At 44.3% G+C, this 22433-nt stretch overlaps 1 protein-coding gene across 1 annotated transcript in view; it reads right to left on the bottom strand.

Annotated features, from left to right (window-relative positions):
- norpA (no receptor potential A) overlaps window positions 1-22433 on the bottom strand; it is a 317605-nt gene that overhangs the window by 105470 nt on the left and 189702 nt on the right. The window contains exons 18-19 of the mRNA XM_070522685.1: window positions 20897-20938; window positions 15374-15585 (exon numbers count right to left, since the gene is read on the bottom strand). Of these exons, the coding sequence (XP_070378786.1) occupies window positions 15374-15585; window positions 20897-20938 (254 nt within the window). The remainder of the gene's footprint in view (window positions 1-15373; window positions 15586-20896; window positions 20939-22433) is intronic.

Below are 22433 nucleotides of genomic sequence, written 5' to 3' on the forward strand. Positions count from 1 at the left end.
CACCAGTATCTATCAAAGCTTCGACTTGTACACCTTCTACTAAAACCAATATCATATTGTACGGACGCGATGGAGGAATTTCTGTCCTGTCTTTCGATGCAGCTTTTCCTTCAAAAGCTGCATAATTCAGTTTTCCGGACGATGCTCGGCGAATTGAGAAGCTGGTCGAAGTGGGGACGTAGAGCGGCGAAGGGGTGATGGCGAGCGGCGTCTCGCAGTACGATACGTCGGGACCGTCTCGGAGGCTACAGTAGGTGGTGGAGAGTGGCTGCGCGGAGGAGCATAAGGACGGCGTTGGTCATGCAGGCTCCCTAGACGTTGGATAGTAGCTTGGGGCGAAAAGTCATCCCGTTCGTATGCGTCATATCCACGACGCTCGTCTTGCTGCCGCTTGCGGCAAAAACGTGCTATATGGCCACGATAGCCGCAGTAGTAGCAGATGGGACGAGGAGGACGCCACTGCAGATAGGTGGTTTGGGTTCGTGCGCTGGTAGTCAGGGAAGCCATGTGGGCCGGCGTTGGTTTTTGAGGCATCAGTGGAACGATAACTGGAGTAACGGCGGCTACTTGTGCGTACGTTGGTGGGGCCCGAGGGGTTAGAGGGTCCGTGTACGCTGTGCCAGCCATGGATGCCAATTCCTCCTTGACAACGTCTCGCAGATTGGTATCCGATACATGAGAAGGCATAGGTCCTGCGGCAAAGCCAAGATACTGGAGCTCTTCGCGAATTATTGCACGTATCATTGCTCGTAACATGGGGTCATCAGCGGTAGTGGTTGCAGTGGTGTCTGGCTGCAACCGTAGTCGAGTTCGTCGAGGCGCTGGCAGGTAGCGATGATATCAGTGACGGTAGCGGGGTTCTTGATGGCTAAGGCATTTAAAGCGACCATGCCGATGCCTTTGAGGATATGGCGAACCCTGGCTGATTCGGTCATGGCCGTGTTCACGCGTTGACAAAGAGCAAGCACATCCTCGATGTACGAGGCATAAGATTCCCCGAGTTGTTGCTTTCGAGTGTCGAGCGTCTTTTTTGCGAGGGCGGAACGAACAGCCGATGTGCCGAAGATTTGGCGGAGCTGCTGTTTGAAAGCGCCCCAGTTCGTGAAATCAACCTCATGGTTGAAAAACCAAGTTTTCGCTACTCCTGTGAGATAAAAGGCGACGTGACTTAGCTTGGACGCGTCGTCAAAACGGTTAGCCGAACTCACTCGGTCGTAGTCGTCCAACCTATCCTCGATGTCTTCACCGCGAAGTCCAGCAAACAGATGGGGATCACGCTGGTGCCCACTGATAATCCAATACGGAGAGGCTGGTGTAGCCGAGGCCGAGATGGATGAAGTAGAAGTACCCGTTGGCTCGTCCTGCGACATACTGGCGGACAGCTGGCACAATCGGCGACCTGATCGAAGCTCCAGGAGGTTCAGCGGGGAGTCAGAGGACGGAGGACCGTAAAGCACACTCCACCACTTGTGATGCAGCAGTTATCACGACGTTTATTACATGTTGGAGATGCGGCGAACCGACCATGCCCAAAGCACGGATCACACAAGAGCGAGCCCCACAAGCGATGAAGAAGAACCTAATATGAACCCCACATGATGATGATGATCATGTACAGATGACAATGTATAGCTTATAAATGCCTACAATATTATCAACTACCCCGTATGTAATACCCCTCTAATGGGGTCTTTAAGGTAATAAAGTGAAGTGAAGTGAAGTTTAAACATCTACTTTGTCTAGTTTGATGACAGCAATGTAACCGCAACTCCTGTCTTGGCTTGTGCTGACAGTATGAATAAATAGAAAAAAAAAATAAAAAGAATGGCCACTTGGCACGCAGGGTTTCTGAACTGGAACAGTACTCCCGACTAAATAATGTAGAAATAAAAGGTGTCCCTGCAACCAAAGGTGAAAGCTGTCTTACGGTTGTCCAGTTTATGAACAGTCTTGTTCAGTCTATTGCTTCTTTAATTACTTCTCCAACCACATGTGACATGGCAGGATCTAATACGTTAATTGAGCACATATTGACCAACTTTACTATAGATTATACAGCAGGATTCATCGAGCACAGCATAACCGACCACTACCCTATATTTTTGACTTTAGGTACAGAAAATTCTAAATCGACTGAAAAGAAAAAGAAAGTACATTTTGACTCTCAAAAATTTATCTCTATGATACAGTCAAATGACTGGACAGCAGTACTCTGTGAATCTTGCGCTGAAGAGGCTTATCAGTTGATCTTGGGTGAAGTTACAAGCTGAATTCATCAATGCACTACAGTCGAATCCGACTATATCGAACCTGTTTACATCGAATTATTCTATATATAGAACAATTTATGGTCACGGTATAGTTACAATGAGTATATATAGCAAAAATTACGCTTATATCAAACAAAAATAGCCGCGACTCCCTATATATCGAACGTCAAGCGGCGGAAAAGTGCCCCCAGAAGTTGGCTTTCCCTCACGGTAGTGGAGAAACCCGGTGGTGCGGCTCCACGCAACCACTCTCCCTACTGTGATTGCGCTGCCTCGGGCTGCTCGGGCGCGCTGTCGACACCTCCCTGCAAAAACTTATCCTGGCCCGCCTGCAGCGCTTGCTCAGAGAGCCTTGTGCTCTCGTCGTGAAAGATGGCGAAAATACGAGTTGTGTCGCTGCTTTTCTGGTTCATTGTGTTTGTGCCTTGTGGGCCTTCTCCCGCAGTGTTGCCATGATGAAGCGGCAGAATTCGCCTTTTGTCGTGAAGCTCGAAATCATAAATCAGGTCGCACACGATGAGAAGTCGGATGTCCCCGCAGCGTGCGAGATTCCGAGGAGCACTCTCGGCACGATTAGGGCTAAAGCGGCAAAACTCGCGACCCGGTGCCCGTGGCGCCCGACGCGTATGCACGGCCATGTGGAAGTGGTTCTTCATACGTGCCGGCTTCCGTGTGCTTGGTGATGACTGTAAATTCTGATGAATGCGAGGAAGCCGTTGCCGGTGTTGCCGAAGTTTGGAACGAGCTGTCAGAATTTCCGAAAGCTGTTGCCGCATCAATGGTGGACGAGTTTGAGTGCAGATGATGGTGTCGCGACCACGGGAGAGCCCCAAAATGAAGACCACATTGCCAACATCATACCGAGCACAAATAAAAGTGGGCACAATGAGGAAAGCAACGACGGTCTCTTGCCCACATCCTCCGAAGTGACTGGTGCACTCACACTAGTCCGGTGCTTCTGAGCGAATGCGGAAAGTTGCGGCCTCAGCTGCTCAGACTCCTTTTGACAATGTGGGGAAGTGCATGCGTCACAGGCAGTGAAAGTGCACAAGCAGAAAAAAATGCAGGACTAATTTATATGAAACTAAGCTAGTTTCATCAATAAAGTGATTTTATAATTGGTATGTGCTTTTATGACATCAATTATTTAGCAGGCTTATATCGAATTATGATCTATATTGAACTGATAGGCGTTTTTTTGCGAGTTCGATATAACTGGTTTCGACTGTACTACATCTATCATAACTCGATTTTTCAGCTCCCCTCGAAAAACTTGGGTCACGAGAGCGCTACTTCAATGTATCTTGAAGAAAAATCGGCTCCACAGAAGGGTGATTTGTGAGCCATTTAACTGTGAACTTAAATCTCGTTTCAAAAAATATTCTAACACACTTGCAGCCGCACTTAAATGTGCCAAACGAGATTACTTTCAGAACAAGATTTTGAATAATGGCAATAATATGAGGCGCAACTGGCAGGTCATCAACGAATTCTTAAATAATAAATGTTGTGAGCATTTAACAAAAATAAAAACTGAGACACAAACATACTGCCACCAAGCTGATATCGTGAATGCCTTCAGTGAGTATTTTAGTAGTACTTGCGATTCTCAAACAGATCCCCCATTACCGACATTGCCTCGTCATCTTCATTCTTTCTACTTGCGACCTACAAATGCAAAGGAAGTTCTTCATGTTATATCTTCGCTTAGGTCTACTGGACCTGGCCTAGACTCTGTTCCCCCATCTCATATCAAGTTAGTTTCTAATGAACTGTCTCCTATCATAGCAGATACTGTTAACAAAATGTTTAAAGCAGGCATATTTCCCAGCTTGTTTACCAAAAAGGCAATCGTGAACTTCTGAATAACTACAGGCCTATTTGTATTCTTTCTTTTTTCAGTAAAATAACTGAACAACTAGTTATTACATGTTTATCATCCTACCTAGTAAAATTTAATCTCCTACCACCTAAACAGTATGGCTTTCAACGAGGTTGCTCAACTGAGCTTGCGCTTCTAACCTTCACCGATAAAGTCAAGAAGGTAATTGACCAAGGCTTTCTGGCTGGAAGTGTATTTATAGAATTAACAAATGCTTTTGACATCATCCTTCACAAAATTCTAATATATAAACTTGAATCTTACGGCATAACTGGCCTGCCACTTCAGCTTATTTCTAGCTACCTAACTAATCGTACCCAAGTTGCTCAGATTGACGGCAAACTCTCATCTGCTACGAAGATATATCAAGGTGTTTCTCAGGGCTCGATCCTTGGCCCGCTGCTGTTTCTACTATTTATTAACGACCTACCTAATACTCTGACCACTACAGACTGTATATTATATGCAGACGGCACGACTATTTTTACTTGCGTTAATAATGTCGATGAGCTACAGCGAAATGTTAACATTGATCTGCATAAGAGAACTTCCTGCCGTCGAAAGAATATGCTGTGCGTCAATCCGCTACAAACAGCTTTCTTTTTGTTTTTCATTCCTTCCCGACACTAATTTCAATATCTATATCTGTGTGTCTTGAAAACAACTTAATACCAATATCGATAGCACAAAGTATCTTGGCGTAGTTTTACACAGGCATCCAAAATTCAATCTTCATGCGCAGTCACTTGTCCGTAAGATTTCTTTTGGAATACATGCCATAATCAAAACCCGCTCATATTTTCAGCCGCACATTATCCATTCCCTTTATCATGCACACATTCACAGCCATTTATTTTACTGGGTACTAGCCTGGGGAAACACATCCCTCGCTCACCTCAGCCAACCTCAACGCCTGCAGAATCAGGTGTTTTGTCTCATGACTATCAGCCATTTCCTATCCAATGCAATGCCACTTTATTGCAGCTTAAACATACATCCTCTTTATAAGCTCTTTCAGTTCAAGTTAACAATCATGATCTATAAGTTATTTCATCATATTGCACATATAAATAGCTTTGTTATTGAAACTTTTGTAAATACTAACACTACTAGGTTCTCTAAACTCGATAATCGTCTTTTAGCTAAAGTGCGCACAAGGTATGGTAAGTTCACTACCACATTTGCGGGAATAAAACTGTGGAATTCTATTTCACGTACCATTAAATCATCCCCCACAGAGCATATATTCAAGAACCAAGTTAAGAAATATTTTATGCAGCAACTCTCTTCATCCTAACAACTGACTTTTGTGACTGTAATCATAATTGACTTAACTATTATACTACATGGTATATTACACCTATTCTTGTTGTATTGTAAATTTGCATTGCTTGTTCACCACAGAAGTATTCTTCGCAATTTTTGTCTTACTAAATAGCTTTATATTTTCTTGTTTTTTCACACTCTTCATTATTTTATCACATTGTCTGTAGTCACTGTTACCAATGCTTGAGCTGTACTTGTTTTTTTTTTTTCATTTTGTTCATGTATGGGAGTCCCCCTGACAGTTTATAACTTTGGGGCTCCCTGTGTAGTGCTAATTTTCTATACAATTCCTTATAAAACTGACATCGCTGATGAATAAAATGTGAACTTGAACTTGAGTAATTGCATTCGGCTGGTGACAGATGACGGCTGGCGTATGCAATGACATGGTTGCAACTGTGCTGTCGTTGTGCCAAAACAGCGCTGATACTGTGGGCGCTAGTGTCGGTGTGAACCTCTTTTGGGGCGGAGATGTCAAAGTGGCCGAGAATCAGTGGCGACTCGCGTCTTCAGCTCAGCGAATGCACTAGCTTGGTCGGGACCCTAGACAAAAGTCACGTCTTTCTTAAGAAGTTCCGTTAGAGGGCGCAAAAAAAGGGTGCCACCAAAATTTCGCACAAATCTGCGGAAATAGGAGCAGAGAGGCATACAAAGCTTCGAACATCAGTTACGCAGGTTGGCACAAGGAAATCCTTGACCAGACAAACTTTCTCCAGATCGGAACGAACACTGGAATAGTCGGCGAGATGTCTGAGCACAGTAAGCTGCCAGCGGCCGAAGTGACATTTCGTGGAATTGAGCTGAAGTCTCACCATGTGGAACACTGAAAGAACTGTCAAGAGATGCTTGAGGTGTGTGTCAAAAGTAGGCGAGAAGACAATGACATCATCAAGGTAGCATAAGCAGAATGACCACTTTAAGCCGTGAAGGAGGGTGTCCATCATTTGTTCGAATGAGCAAATGATGGACATTCGTTCGGGCATTGCATAGCCCGAACGGCATCACCTTAAACTGATAGAGCCCACCAGGTGTAATAAAAGCCGTCTTTTCACGATCCATGTCATCAACTGCAATCTGCCAATACCTGGAATGAAGGTCTATTGAAGAAAAATAGTAGAAAACCCCTGAGACAGTCCAGGGCATCACCTATCCGAGGTAGGGGGTACACATCCTTTTGGTTACTTGGTAAGATTCCGGTAGTCGATACATAAGTGCCAGCAGTTGTCCTTCTTTGTAACGAGCATGACAGGCCATGCCCATGGGCTTGAAGAAGGTTCGATGACATCATGGGCAAGCATTTTCTCAACTTCCTTTTGTATAACTTGGCGCTCAATGGAGGGACACGATAAGGACGTTGGTGTATGGGTTTGGTATCTCCTGTGCGAATCCAATGCTTGACAATTGTTATTTGGCTCAGTGGTCAGTCACTCAGATAAAAAATGTCCTGGTATGACATGAACAGGCCCCGAAGCATGTGTACGTGTTCGGCCAGAAGGTCAGTTGCGATCATCTTCATTATGTTGTCTAACATCGTGGGGTTCGAATCAATAGCAGCAGGAGGCGGTGCAGTAGGATCAGTTAAGACAGAAACATGATAGTTGGAGGCTGGAGCTAGAGTTGCAAGAGCGATACCCTAAGGTATCACTTGAGGACATAGTCCAAAATTCACAATAGGGAGACATGCGGCATCGTCCTTTATACTGATGATCAAGTGCAGGAACATGACATTCCGCGAACAGAGGACGGTAGCGTTGGGCGACACGATGTAATCACTGTCACCTACTGGAGGACCAGCACAGAAGTAGATGCACGTCACGGCTAGATGTGGCAGACAAATGTAATCGGCGGAACACAGCCGACACAGCACAGGATTAGAAGGCTCAATGGCATGAGGTAAGGCAAGCTGGATAATTCTTGCAGAGCAGTCAATAAAAGGTGAATTTGCCAAGAGAAAGTCAAGTCCTAAGATGATTGCATGTGGGCACTGATCCAGGACATAAAACAAAGCTGAAGTGTACGTGGTGTCTGGCAATAGTGACACAGGCGGTACACAACCCGGAACCAGCCGTAGTCGTACCATCGGCTACGCAGACTACAGCGATCGGAGCAGAGGTAACAACTTTCTTCAAATGAGTACAAAAGGTTTGAGTTGATGACCAATATGTGGGCGCCAGTATCAATGAGTGCGATGACAGTTGTTCCGTCCACGTCTACATTGATGAGGTTGTGATGTCCAGGTAGTGCGAGCAGAGGAATTTAGGGTCAGGTCGTTGTGGGAGGCTCGCCTCTCGAAGCTGTGCCCATCAGTTTTCCGATGAGCAGCGGGAATATGAGGGAGAAGGAGAATGACGACGCAGAGGTGAGCAGGGCAGGTGTCGGGATGGCGAAGGGGAGTGGTTTGCTCATGCTGGCTATGATGGTGGAGTGTTGTCGTCGTCGTTGCGTATCGGCACTCGGGAACTACCACCTGGATGTTGGATGTTTCAATAGTTCGGCCAAGGCTGCGAGTTCCAAGCACTACGACAATGGCAGGAAATGTGTCCAACGTGTCCACAACAGAAGCAGATGGGCCTGTCATTGAATGTGCGCCATTCTGCAGAATTCTGATAATGGGGGTGAACAGATGGGCTTCTGTATAACTCAGGTGCGGCAGGTGGACGGTGGTCAGGTCTGTTGCCTGGGCAAAGCGTCTGTAATCCTGTGTTTGCTAGTTCTTGACGCATAATGATTCGGATAATGGAAATGGTTGCATGGGACTTGTCGGGGTTACGCACCTGAAAGGTAACTGGGGAGGCAGCTTCAATCTTGCGGCGAATGATGCACACAATATTGTTGGATGCAGCAGGAATGGGTGGAACGGGTGGGAGGAGGAGGTCCTTGCAGGTGGACGTCGCAGCCGTGTTCGGAAGATGTGTGAAGTTCAGAGCAATGCAGCGACTTTTTGCATCTTCAAAGCATTGGCATTTATTGATGACGTCTTCCACTGTGGATGAGTTCTTAAAAACCAGGAGTGTAAACGCGTCATCCGCGATACCATTGAGGATATGTGCAACCTTTTCCGTTTCCAGCATCTTCTCATTGACTTTGTGACAAAGTGCGAGCACATCCTGGATGTATGTCACATAGGACTTGGTGCAAGTCTGAGCTCGGCATGCAAGTTCTTTCTGCGCAGCACCATGGCGTCCGATGGGCTTGCCGAACAGATCGATGAGCTTTTGTTTACATACCTCCCAGCTGGTACGTTCCTGTTTCTGGTTCAGAAACCACACTTGTGCCATGCCCGCCAGGTAAAATATGAGGTTCGGTAGCATCAGAGTCTGGTCCCAGTTATTGGTAGTGCTCACCCATTCGTACAGCTGACGCCAATCTTTGACGTCGGTGCTGTCAGAGGTGGAAAAGGTACCTGGGTCATGCGGTTGTGTGAAGACAACGGGATGGTTGGTGGCTGATGGTTGAGGCACGGTTGGTGAGCTGCTTGAAGCATCCTCGTCCCCGCTTGTGCCGACATTGTAGATGCCACCAAGGAGCGTCCGCTGCATAAATCTGTCTTGAGACTTGAAAAACCCGCACTCTCTACCAAAATTTTATGGAGAGAAAAGACACTTGACAATACCATATTTACTAGCGTAAAGATCGCACCCCTGAATCTTGTCGTCAAAATTCAATTTTTTGTATTCTTCGTGTAATGATCGCACCCCGAACTTGCCGCAGTGATATGTCGTGTGCCAAGTTCAGCCAATAATTATCGCTCTTACCATCTGTCGAATGCTACGTGAAGGACTCTTCAAGACAAACCAAGCGGTCTGCACGCACCAAACATTCTTAAGCAGATGCCCCATTTCATTCCTTTCATCACTTTCCGCACTTCCATGACAAAAAAAAAAAAGCTACAATCACACTTGCCTTTATTACGTGTAGGCTTTATAATGGTTGTGGTAAACAACAACAAAAAAAAAAAGCGCCTTTTGATTCTCGTCTGCACTTGTGGGCAGGCAACAAACCGCGAACGGCAATTATAGCAGCCACGTTTATACTGATACAATAAGTGTACCCTATTCATACGCCGATGCTAGTAACACAGCTAAGATATTCGCCCACCCTTAGCGGAAACGTGCCGTACAAGGATAGTAGTGAAGACAAATGCCGCAGTTTCCGCAGCATGCCTGCCATGTGTTTCTATGTCACTGGCAGCTAAGTGCGCCCATCTGTTTATGTTCCCTCAAAGTGGACATGGCTATGTTATTGCCGCAAACTTGCTGATATTAACGATATTATTCATCACTGATATGGAAGAAACTGTTTCAATGCATGTAATGTACTCACGAGAAGAAAAAAAATCGCGTTCGGCGCATTTGGCTTGCTCCCCTGGCTGCCATTTTTGTTTTGGTGTCCCGCACTACATACAGCGGCAGCCGCCTATTTGTTGACCCACTGTCATCCCGCAGCAAACGCGAAATGAAAAAATATATATATACAGGGTGTCTACCAAGTTGACATTTCTAAATTCCCTGAGTTTTCCAGGTTTTCCTTGAGCACCTTTGCGAAATTCCCTGAATGAGCCAGAACTTTGTTTTATGTCAAGACAGGCTGACACCACGTTGCCCGATGCTGTCACTCTCTAGTAAGCATGCTGAAGCAAAAAATTACTTAATCCAGTTTGAATAGTAAGGAGTAATATCTGTTTTATTTAAAAAGAAAACAGAAGGAAGGTTTTAGTAAAATGCACAGCGAAAGAAATGGTAAAGCCCATTCTAAATTGAGTCGAACATTTTCAAATACGAATGAAAAGGACATGCATACATAAGTAAATATTTTCTAACATCAGCTATTTCTATTAACTGATAGCAAGCTCATCTGTGTGAGGTCCTGAACTTTGTCACAACTAAGGTTCTCTCTCAGCAGCTGGGAAGTCAACCTCAACTGTCCTGACATACTCTCAGCCCGTACACAACATCTCAGTGTTGGGTTTCACTGCTTAAACAATTTATTTTAGTTTGGATGAGGGACACTTGTGTCTCACCGTCAGCCAACACTTAGTTTTTTTAGCTCAAGCTCCTTCAAAAAGGCGGCGGCACCCTTCTTTTCCCGTTAATTCCTCAGTGCGTCGGTCCTTTCTGTTCTCATCCTCCTTCTGCCACGCTTTCACCACATGGATCATCTGAAGCAACCTCTTGGTCAGTTGTACAGTCAACATTTGATTTTTCGGACTTCCGAGGGGCCGCAAAAAAAATTGAAAAAAAAGGGCAGTCTGAAAAAAATTAATGCATGTCTTTAACTGCCTTTAAGGGCTAAAATTACCACAGGCACGCCTGAAAAAGCTCTGAAGGCCTGCCAGTACGCCTATTAGGCATATCAGGGCTTGTACTGTGACAGGAGACGGGGTGCACGCATGTGTAATTAAGGAATACATACTGTGTCCCGTGACAATTGCCCCCTTCCCACGCTTGTTATGCTTCACCGCCTAACAATAGTGCACTGAGGCGAAGCTAACTTTCGGAGACTGGCATTACGCAACGCGCTGTGCTCTGCGAGCTTCAAGGCCAATCGCGAGGATTACAAAGGCGGAGTCGGTGCCATTGGTGATAGCGGCGAATTCTTTCAATGAAAAACACGGCACCGCACGGCAAGAAGCTTAATAGCGAACATAGAAACAGCTAGGCCTAACGTTGCCACGGTGGTGGTTACGGCTGCCAGCGGATCTGCCTGCGAGAGTGCCGGTTCGAGGCGGCGAGATAATCAAAATAGCGGCGGTGGCGGCTTTCATTAATGCCATTTCAGACCTGCAGTCAGGGCAATATACGTTGACTATATGGAGTATGTGGTGGTGCCGCAAAACCGTACAAATTATCGGGCGTGTCCGAAAAATCGGGCGTCTAGAAAATCGGTCGTTAACTACTCTGGCAATACATCGTGCCGATGACATGGCGTCAATGACGATTCGTTGCGATTCCTCTGTTACGGGAGCCAGCATTAACACGACTTTCGTTCCCTTTCAATAAAGTTACAGCTAATTTTCCCTGATAGAAGCACAAATTCCCTGAGTTTTCCCTGAGTTTTTCCAGACTGTTCAAATTCCCTGAGAATTCCCGGTTTTCCCGGTTTTCCCGGTTGGTAGACACCCTGAATATACTTTTTTTAGGGAAATTTAATCCGCGCAATGATTGCACCCATGAATTTGCGTCAATTTTCTTGACAAAAAAGTGGGATCATTATGTGAGTAAATACGGCATATTTACAAGATAGATATACAACTGGCAGAAGACATGCATACAAGACAGAGCCCGTGACCGCGACTATCGGCACTCGCCGTCTTCGTCAGTCCTCTCATCATGGTTTGCTACTGCAGCGCCTCGTAGCAATATATACACGGTGTCTCACATAACTTGAGCCAAGAATTTAAAATGAAAGAAGCGTCGGAAGCGAATTGAACCGAATGTATACTATTCGCAATAGTCTATAGTAACTCAGACAACTGCTTGTTTTGGCCATAACTTACTAAATAATTAGGTTTAATTGCCCAACCTTTTAATTATTGGCTGAGGACCCCAAGTATGATATGCAGGTTTGTAGAGCACCTTCAGAAACCACCAATCGAGTTGTTTCCTTTGTGATACGTTTCGCGTAGTCCTTTTTTTCCGGGTTGCAAAGAAAGCCTGCAAAATAAGAAAAAAGCCACGTGATGGAGTGTTAACGCAGTGGTATCGTGCTGCTTTCAAGCGTGCGTTTGGTGAACAAGGTCGGCTGCATCGTGACTGGCGACATAGAGGCAGGGCGTTCTTTATCTCATCGGCAGCGCCTGGCCAGCAGCATGCATTTTCGCTGTCATCCGACAGGAGCCGACCTTGTTCAACGAGCACACGCTTGAGAGCAGCACGATACCACTGCATAAACACTCCGTCACGTGGCTTTTTTCTTATTTTGCAGGCTTTCTGTGCAACCCAGAAAAAAAGGACTACGCGAGACGTATCGTAAAGGAAACAACTCGATTGATGTTTTCTGAAGGTGCTCTACATATCTGCGTATCATACTTGGAGTACTCAGCCAATAATTAAAAAGTTGAAGAATTAAGCTTAATTAATTATTGAGTTAAGGGAAAAACAAAAAATTGTCTGAGTTACTATAGGCAATTGCGAATAGTATGTGATCGGTTCAATTCGCTTCCAACACTCCTTTTATATTTAAATTCTTGGCTCAAATTATATGGGACACCCTGTATATCCTTTACTGCACGTCAGGAATAATTTTGCTTTGTTTGTTCTCTTCTGTCCTGAAGATCTAACTTTGAGTGTAACCTCACAATGCAACTGATTCCCTCAAGCGTTTGAGGGGGGCGGGGGGGGGGGGGGGGGGGGTGTGCCCTCTATCATCGCAACGTGCTTTGTCCTCTTGTCCCTCCGCAGGGTGGATGCCGGTGTGCTGATGAACTCTCGGCTCAATGTACAGAATGCCCGATTCCAAAGCCAAATAACCAAGGTTCGTTTCCACACTTGACCGATGGTGCACATAGAATGTTCTTTGGTTTGTTTTGTTACCTTAAAAGCAGTGGCAAATTATTTTCTGTGGGACGATGCAAGATTTGTGAGAGAAATGAAACTGTGATAGGCTGGAGTTCTGAAATGGCGTAACAGATAGACTGATTGAGGCTGAAGTGTGCCTGATGAAACCTGCCCACACTTCACATTTCAACACCGATCTGGTGCGGGAACTGTATGTAGCTGAGATGGCTATCGAACAACTGTGCAGCTTATCAACTGAGTTAGGAAGGAGTGTGGTATACAGAAGGGCCAGGCTAATCTAAGTAACAAGTTAGAACACTTAAATATTGAGAGAATCTGGCAACACAATGTCCTTTCACAAAACTCTTTGCAACGTCTAAACTTCCACAGAAACTGTTAGGTCAATACACTCATGCTTTTATTACCTGCCTAAAAATGTTGATCACATTGGACTAGCATTACCATCCGCTAGCCTACAGATTAATCAGTAAAATGAGTGATGTTATGTGATGGTGTCTTCGGTAAAAATTCTAGATGAAGGTGAACTAGCTTCAAAGTTTTATTTTCAGAGAACTGACTGCACCGCACCCTCATGCTACTTTTAGAATGTTAGTCGCCTTTTCATGATCCTCTGTACAACGTGTAGCTTGCAGCACTCAAGTTGAAGCCATGTCTTATGACCAGCAATAGAAGGTCTTCAAAACAGGTGTGACATTTCATTAAGCATTGTTTCTGGCAACCACACTCTTGTATCAATGCCTTGATGTCCTGATACCAGCAGGTCTCCTTGGAGGTGGTGGCTGACTATCCAGGCTTTTGATATTTTGAATTCAGTTCAGTAGAACAAACTGAATTTTTGTGTATCTATGCTTATATGCAGTTCATTCTGCTTGTTTGTAGGTGAACAGTGGTTTGACATTAATCCTTTGAGGGTCGATTTTTTTCGCCATATGCGACCACCCAGGGTCAATTTTTTTTATTGCAGATTTCAATTCTTCTTAGGGACTTATTTCGAAAAAAATTTACTTCAATTTTTCTTGGGTGACCGTAAAGTGAGGAAAAAATATTTTGCATTGGTATATATGTACTCTTCATTCATGAATAACAACAATAAAAAAGGAAATAAACTTATAAGAACTAAAAATTTGACGCATTTTTATACACACAGTTCAAGGCCTTGAAAATGTGGACACGAGACTATTTTGCAAGACTCAAATGTTGCTGCTCTTACACTAATATGTACAGTGCTCACGGAATGAAACACGTCAATTGAGAGCTAACTAATGCCCATACTTTCGTCTCCACCTGCTGAAGGTCGTGTCACATCGAAGTAACCTTGGTGTGTACACTTAGAGCGGAGTCAGAGTCACCTTTAGTGACCAGATTCATAGCGACATGACATGGTACTCTCGATTTCTCTGCACATATGCTGGGTTCTACCAAATACTCGCTGTCGCGTTTCGTTCCGTGAGCACTGTACATCCATAGCGTAATCGAACTGCGTAGGTGCACACACTCAAGAAAACTGTGTGGTTGTGTGCCCGTCAAAAAAGCACGTGTGACAAACTTCCGCTAATCTTCATCTTATCGCCAACCAGAGGCAATTAGTTTTCGTGAGTGTCAAAAAAAGAAGCAACGGAAGCGCATGCACGGCGGCATCCTTGCTTTGTGCACCCCTGTGAGCACTGAACGAGCGAGAAAGAGGTGGTCACCTTTTGAGCGATTAGTAACGAGATAGCCATCAGTTTTGCAAGTGCAAGACGGCAAAACCGCCCGCGAAAACAAAACCAGAACTGCCACCCGCCCGCACGCGTGCCAATACGCGAGCGGTACTATATAGACGTGCGGAAGCGAACTAGCACTAAAACAAACCATGCAACAAAAACCGAGAGAGGGAGGCGCGCGACAAAGTTTCCCTGTATTCCCACATAGTGGCAGCACATGAGAGAAAAGAAAAAGTTAGGAAATTGGCGCGCTTTTTAAACGTACAGACGGCGCCATAAATATACGGCATCGACCGTTTTCGGACTTGTTCGCGGCGCCATACATTTACGTCATTGACCCTGAAAGGGTTAAGTCAAAAGCTTCATTATAAATATTATGATGCAATACATTGTCAAAACAGTATCATACCACTATCTGCAAGACCATGGAAAACTTGGTGCACACTCTGAACTTTGTCACAGTGTTACGAGCTTAGACAGATTTTAACAAAAATATAATGCTGGGATATAACTTCCTAACCTATTTTACTATCGCAAGCATGCCATGGATATTCATATCAAAACTTCATCTGCTTTTAAAAACTAAGTGCCACTGGTTTCCGTCACAGGGATGGTGCAATCTGGACCGCAGTTATCGATTTGCCATCGGAGCCACATCTCAACAAGAAAGGATACTTGACAAACTCGATAGCCTGTGATTTGAGGCAACCGAGGGCAGCCGTCTCGGCAAACGAGGACATGTTGAAGTGGATGGACCGTTCCTCGGCCACATCGAAGCCCTGGAACTTGACGGGCTGCGCGTAGTTAACCAGTGATGAGAGCACCGGGTGCACGTGCACCGTGGCCCCCGTGTACTGGTAGTGGGCCATGGCCAGCTGCTCCTCCAGCTGGGCCTCCACCTGACAAGCACCGACCAAACGCGGGTCACGACGCCAGCTGCTCCGGCCGCAGAGCCCACCTTACCTTCTTTTCTGCACACGAGGAGAAGAAAAAGAGGGAGGGGCAACGTGGTGATGTTGTACCACTGCAACTACAACACCACAGAAAATCAACAGACCAGGAAATTCCCACGATGCAAACAATCGTGCCAGTGCCCTGGATCAAAGCAGGATACTGTATATTGAATCAATAAGGGAGCACAGCATACGTCTGGCTAAATCACTGCACTGCTTGCACTCAAAATCTAGAGGGAGAATTTTTTTACAGCGCATCTCATTGAATACCATGCCTGGATGCTGTACTTGACTCTTTCACCAAAACATGAGAGAAATACAAGTCTGCTGCAATGCCAGATTGAAAAAGTAATTTTATTAATGAAAGAAATGGCACAATTGTCTGCCCTGCCCTAAATTAACGCCAACAGTGCAGATGGCACAATGTAAAGCAGTTTATTTCTCCAAGCAGCAGATAGCACCAGCACCTTTCCCACTGAGAAAATCCACATTTTCCTTCCAGCACTGCTATAGACATGTATTATCATCATAAATTCAAATGCAAACAATTTCAAAACTACTCAATGCATTGTTTTGTTTTCAGGTTCACCTGAATTCGTAACAGTGGCTTAATTACGACTAAGAAATGAACACTTCCGACTACTCCGTGCCTAGAAACTGGCTGTCGAGTACTGATGTGAATAGTGGACTTTGATGTAACTACGTGTAAGATGTAACTACGTGTTCTGGCCAGTTATTTCCTGTTTGCATTTTAATTTATCCTGACATACCTTGGTTAGCTTGAATGAAACAGGCAAATTCACTGCATCCAAGCATTTTACTAATAAAAATTAACTGTGAAACATCCCCTCTGTGCAAAATTTTAGAGCAGTTGAGGCATCGGTTTAGTCAGAACAGCCATTTGAACTACCGTAAAATTCTGAGCAAGTGCCCCCACCTGTGCAAGAGCCCCCCCCTGCAACTTCACTGCCAGTGTCAAATTTCCGTGCTGTTCCGCTTTGCCCCTGTCCTTTTTTGCACTCTTTTAATTTTATTCTATACCATTAACCAACTAGCCTAGCAGCAAGCCTTGTTAAGCTATCCTGTATAAGAAAAGAAAATTAAATTATGGGGTTTTATGTGCGAAAACTACTTTCTGATTATGAGGCATGTCGTGGGGGCTCCATTGATATAATCGACGATCAAATAATTATGTCATGGTTAAATGCTTGTTTTCCATGCATGAATACTCATATTTGACTGATATGATGTTTTACCTGTTTTTGTCTATGACTTTGGTGCAGAGATTAACCCAATGTTCATCGAAGCCTAACGCTGTCAGAAGTGGCCGGTGAGATGTGGGCATTTGCAGCACAACAAATAGCAAGGTGCAATAGATTTGTTGCACTTGACAACTGCAAATGTAATTGCTTGTTGCAATTGCACTTGACACCACAACCTGAGCATAGTGATAAGCGAAAAGAAATGTTTTCAATAAAATAGTTTTCTCATCAAAAAAAAAGAAAGGAACAGATGCAGATGCATTTGAGAGTTCAGGTCCGAGTGAAAGTTGCAATCATACTGCCAAGCAACAGCCTGAAATGCTTCTGCTTTTACCTAATTGCTGCATGTCTATCAGTTTTTTTTCTTTTGACTGCATAGATGACAGAGATGAGCAGTTGATGAAAAACACAAGGCTACCTATAAAATGTGTGCTCAGCTATGCAACAAGAAATAAAATGAAGGAGGCTGGTTCACAATGTAGAGGGCTGCTGTTTGATCCTGGCTGCAGAACTGGTCAACACAAATGTGCACATACGTGTACATGCATGCATACATTTTCGTACATCAAGTAATTGACATAAGTAATTGCATGGAGAACATCCCAGTTTTGCACGTATTTTCATACGACATCAGAGACTACTCTCAATTTTGCATAGAGAATGCAAAGCTGCTTTTGAGAGTTCCCAACAGCCCTTGAACTTCTTAGTGGCCTCTCCGAACCAATCCCTATTAACGCTTCAGAGACGTACCCAAAAGAACAAATGAAAACAGTTATACAAAAATGGTTACTATACGAAATGGATAATGAAAATAGCTAGCACTAACGAGACTTCATAGTGATCCATGTGTACGACCCAAACAGCATGAAAAATTCAGAGATAAAGAAAAGTAGAGAACACAAGTGCTGATAACACAGCATTTGTGTTATCACACACAAGTACATCAGCACTTGTGTTGTGTAAGCACACATAAGCACACCAGCAGTTGAGTTGTCTACTTTTTTTTGTGCCAACGTCTTTTGCTCTATTTTGTTCTAAAGTACAGATCCTTATCAACACGCCCTGCTTTCAGTGCTGTTACTTCACAGTAACTGCTTTAGTACTACATATTGAAAAGCATGAAAGCTATTTGACACAGACAGCAGTGCCAGCCTGACTCGGAAGCAAGCTTATGCTCTCAGGAAAGTTGTCAAATCATAACCAACACTCTTTTTGGAAATTCCAACATACCTAGCAACCAAAGTATAAAGGCTCTGAAGAACATGGATCAAGCCATGCTTTATGAAGCTAACGTAGCACATCTGAGCCAACATCAATTTTCACTTGTGAGCAAGTGTCAAGCAGGGAAGCAGAAGTGTGCGCTCTCAACAGGAAGGACATTAATCGGTTGTGCTGAAGCTCTGCTACAAGACACATCAGAACAGATAATGCAGATAAATTTTGTGAAAGTTGCTTCGAGTGACATGGCTCTCCCAGTTTCAATACCCTAAACCAAAAGTAAACCCAATTTTTTTTATGATGCTGCAGTCTTGCTTTGTTGAAAGGCTATGTAGAAATGAGAGGTAACTGTTCATGGTACAGATGTGCGCACTATTTGTAATAATTGAAACAGTGGTAGACCAGCATGAGTCTCACACCCTGCCATAGAGCAAACTGTCTTTTTTACTGGTGTATATTGTGTAGTAAAGAATATAAAGTGCTTTTAGTACAAAAGCTTTAGCTTATCTAAAAGGTGTGCATGGTGACAACAGCAGAGTAAACTGCATCTGCCTTTTGTGTGTCCATTGTTGCAGTATTTTTACAGAGCTCTAACATGACCAATTCAAACTTTAACTCAGTAATCCTTTAGAAATTTATTTTGGTCATACATCTGATCAAAACTAAACATGCTTCTATCCAATCATTCCAAAAAAGGTGGTGTCTCGCCGCATTCTACAGAAGTGAAGACATCATTGTGCTCTGTGGATGGCAAGAAGTTAGCGGTAAGTTATGGTCCAACACCAATCGCCTGCTTTATATGAACTTAACTTTAATCAGAAAATATAAAGCAGGTGCCAATAGAGAAGTTTCCAGCAAATACACTGAGTGGAAAAAAAAAAAAATAGAACTCTCCAGGCAACATTTTCTACTATGGTGTTACCTCGCAGGCTATAAAACTAGCACCAAAAATTTCAAAAGCATGTACAGCCCCCCTGGCAATACAGTCATCCAGCTACGGCAGCTGCACATTTGAGAAAACAATAAATGTGCTGCCAACAGAATGCTAAGCTGTTATCAACAGGAAAATGAGAAACCTTGTAACTGCAAGCAAAGTACTACTGCTACGGTGGCCAAGGAAGATGAGACAGAAGGAAAGCAAAGTGCTTCAAAGAAACACCAGTCGGCCGCAACTGGGACTAGACTCTGGAAGAGAAGAGACGAAGTGCAGAGCGAGAGAGTGCAGCAGGTGCCATGTGAAGCCAAGGAGTGGCACCGAGAAGGGATCAGGGGACAGTTTGTGTGCAGAGGAGGACAAGAAGCGTGAGAGGAGGACAGCAGAAGCAGAAACCACACCCTGGCCAGGCCAGCAGGTGGCGCTCGGGTCCAGCCATGGAGATGACAACACGGAAAGCGGCGCAGTGCAGAGAGAAGCGGTCAGCACAAGCAGTGCGTGAACCCGATGAACCGTGGACTGGCAAGGCAGCACACAGCAGAGAAGGAGAGAAGCGTACAGGGCGAGAAGCGTGGATGGCCGAAATCTCACTTTTGGATCCAGGGTTGTTTTTCTGTGTGGGTGAACTTGGCTCGACCTCTGAAAGTTGGGCCACAAAGGGACGTTAGTCAGCAATAACGACACTGGCAGGCTGGTAAGCCCGCGGTGGCGGTAGCCGCTAAAAGCATACACTCATCACAAGTGTGCATTCACTCACTGAGAGTCTGTTAACTGACAAATTTGCCAAGGACAAACACTTTAAACAACTCACACTAAAAAAAGGGTATCAACAACCTCAATATTCACTGCAGACACACTCCCTGTTTGTAAAAAAGAAAAGTTTTGTTCTTCTTCATTGTTTGCCACTTCGAACTATAATGTCAGCCAAATAACTTCTGAAAACTTGGCCATGTGAATTCCAATTATTTCCTGAGAAAGTTTGGCAATGTTGCTGCACCTTTGTGATGTTATACTCTGTAGCTTCTCCCTTAATATTGTACAATAAATAAATATAGGATTCCAAAGATGCACAAGATGTGAAGCTCCAGCTCATGTTCAATTCAAATCGAGTAAGTAAATCAAGCAAGATATGACATCATAAGATAGAGACCTTGTTCTCTGGCTGTACCCCACAGCCACTATTACACTTAATTAAGTAGCAGCAAGCTGCTATCTTCCGATATCGGCAAATGTGCAGGGTGCTAGGAAAACGCATACTTTTCCATGATTTCATTTGTGTTACAGGGGATCTGCAGCAGCAGCTGCAGTCTTCATAGCTCAAACATTTGTGGTCTTGTTTCAAATTTTTGATATGAAAGAGTTTGATTATGGGGAGATGCCAGGTAAATGCATATGCATGTAGTGTTTGTGTAATCGTCACAGAGCAGAAGTAAACAGTGGTCAAAAAAGGAACACTTCAAGTCGGAGCCAATGTTTTGCTAAGGGGACGTATTTTCATCGATGTGTCCAAAGAAAATGCTTAGACAAGGGGACTTTTGTCCTCGAGAAGCCTCCTTGTCAAAATACTGGCTCAAGGCGCGCCAATAAAAACAGCCTCCCTTGGCGAAACATTGGAGAACTGAATGAGGGATACCTCAGGCATTGCTGTGTCGAAATGGCTATCGAAAATGGCCATGTTCGACAATATAGATTCTTTTTTATGGTGTGAAAAGTGGACATGACCCACAGCACAGGACACACAGAACATGACACATAGAACATGACAAACACTGACCTGACATTGTCGTGTCTGCTTCTCGTGCCATTAAAAGGGATGTATAGAAAACCGCACTACCTTGTCCAGCGACAAGTCTTTTTGAGATGTATTTGGCACCTTGTCCAAACAGTGGTTCGAGGCACCCTGATAATGGCAGATCCCTTTTGTGAAACATTGGCTCTTAAACAAGGGATGACTAAGGCTCAAGTCAATGTTTGGACAAAAAAGCTTGTCCCCTTGCAGAGACCTAATGGCATCCACACTCGTAACATGGCCAAGAAACTTCAGCTTTTTGTAACCCAGGTGGCAGTGTCCTGGTTTTAACTTGATGCTAGCGAAGTGAAGTACCTTCTTCAAAGCTTGGAAGAAAGGTGACGATGTCTTTTAGACAAACTAAACATGTGCCACTTAAAACCAATAAGAACAGTGTTCATCAGTCTTAAAACGCATTGTCTCTTTGACTTGCGCATGAATCATGTTCCATTTTTCTACTGAATCTTAGTAAGGCTGTTGTTTTATATGGTGGGCATCTCTATACGCAAAGCATTCTCAGATGTACCAAGGGTACCTATCGCTGACAGGAACGTTAAAGACATGTTAGTGCACGCAGAAGTCAGCCAACAGCATTCTCCCTTAATAAAAGCATGTTGTCGCCCCAGGTGCAAAACCTGCAGGCACCTTCAAAGTGACATTAAAATTAAAAGCACCGCAAATAGTTATACACACAAAGTCAAATCTAGCTTCACTTGTACAAGTTCAGATGTGATTTATATGCTTGAATGTTCCTTCTGTAAGAAACAACATATAGGTGAAACGGGACAATCAATGAACATCAAATTAAATGGACATCGTGCGGGCACAGCTAGAAAGCTTCCCACAGCCATTGCCAAGCATTTCAACCAACAAGGTCATAACTTTGATGAACTTAAGCTCTACATCTTACAGTCAAATTTCCGTTCTGAACGAAAAAGAAAATACAGAGAATCCTGCCTTATCCATGAGTTCAAGACATTACAACCAATAGGCATAAAGAATCTATTTGCTATGCTAAATTTCAAGCTATAGGCAACAACACTTGTTTTGGTTGTTCAGCGTCTTTTCCTTTTTCATTTTTCTCTTCTTCTTTCCGTATTTGTCTTTTTATTTATTTATTTATACCACTTCAGTATTTTTTCCTTTTTCTTTGTTTTCTTCCCCCTTTTTTTTTCACGAGCACTGGTTTCTGCCGCTCCTTCTATTATCTCTTTCAGAGGCACGGTAGGCCACGACCACCAGCGAAACAAGTAATAGAGGGCTGCTGTGCACGCCGTTGACACGCCGGCTGACACATGAGCATTGACACGTGATTGACAGACGGCCGTGTCCCTGGCCTTGTGCACAGCACTCCTTTATTCTCAATTCGACACTCTCGTCGCTAACACACCTTCGCTCATTGCCGCACCCCCCAGCCTTACGCCCTCTCCCCTTTAGGAGAAATCCACCTATATATACTGCAGCAAGAAAAGCATATGTCGCCTTGAAGAAGACAAGTCCACTTGTCAAAATGTTGGCTCCTGTTCTCACCATGTTCTCGTTTTACTCATCATCTTGAATTTCCATCTTCCGCCTTCCC

The sequence above is a fragment of the Dermacentor albipictus genome, chromosome 7 (assembly GCF_038994185.2).
Source record: "Dermacentor albipictus isolate Rhodes 1998 colony chromosome 7, USDA_Dalb.pri_finalv2, whole genome shotgun sequence".
NCBI lineage: Eukaryota > Metazoa > Arthropoda > Arachnida > Ixodida > Ixodidae > Dermacentor > Dermacentor albipictus.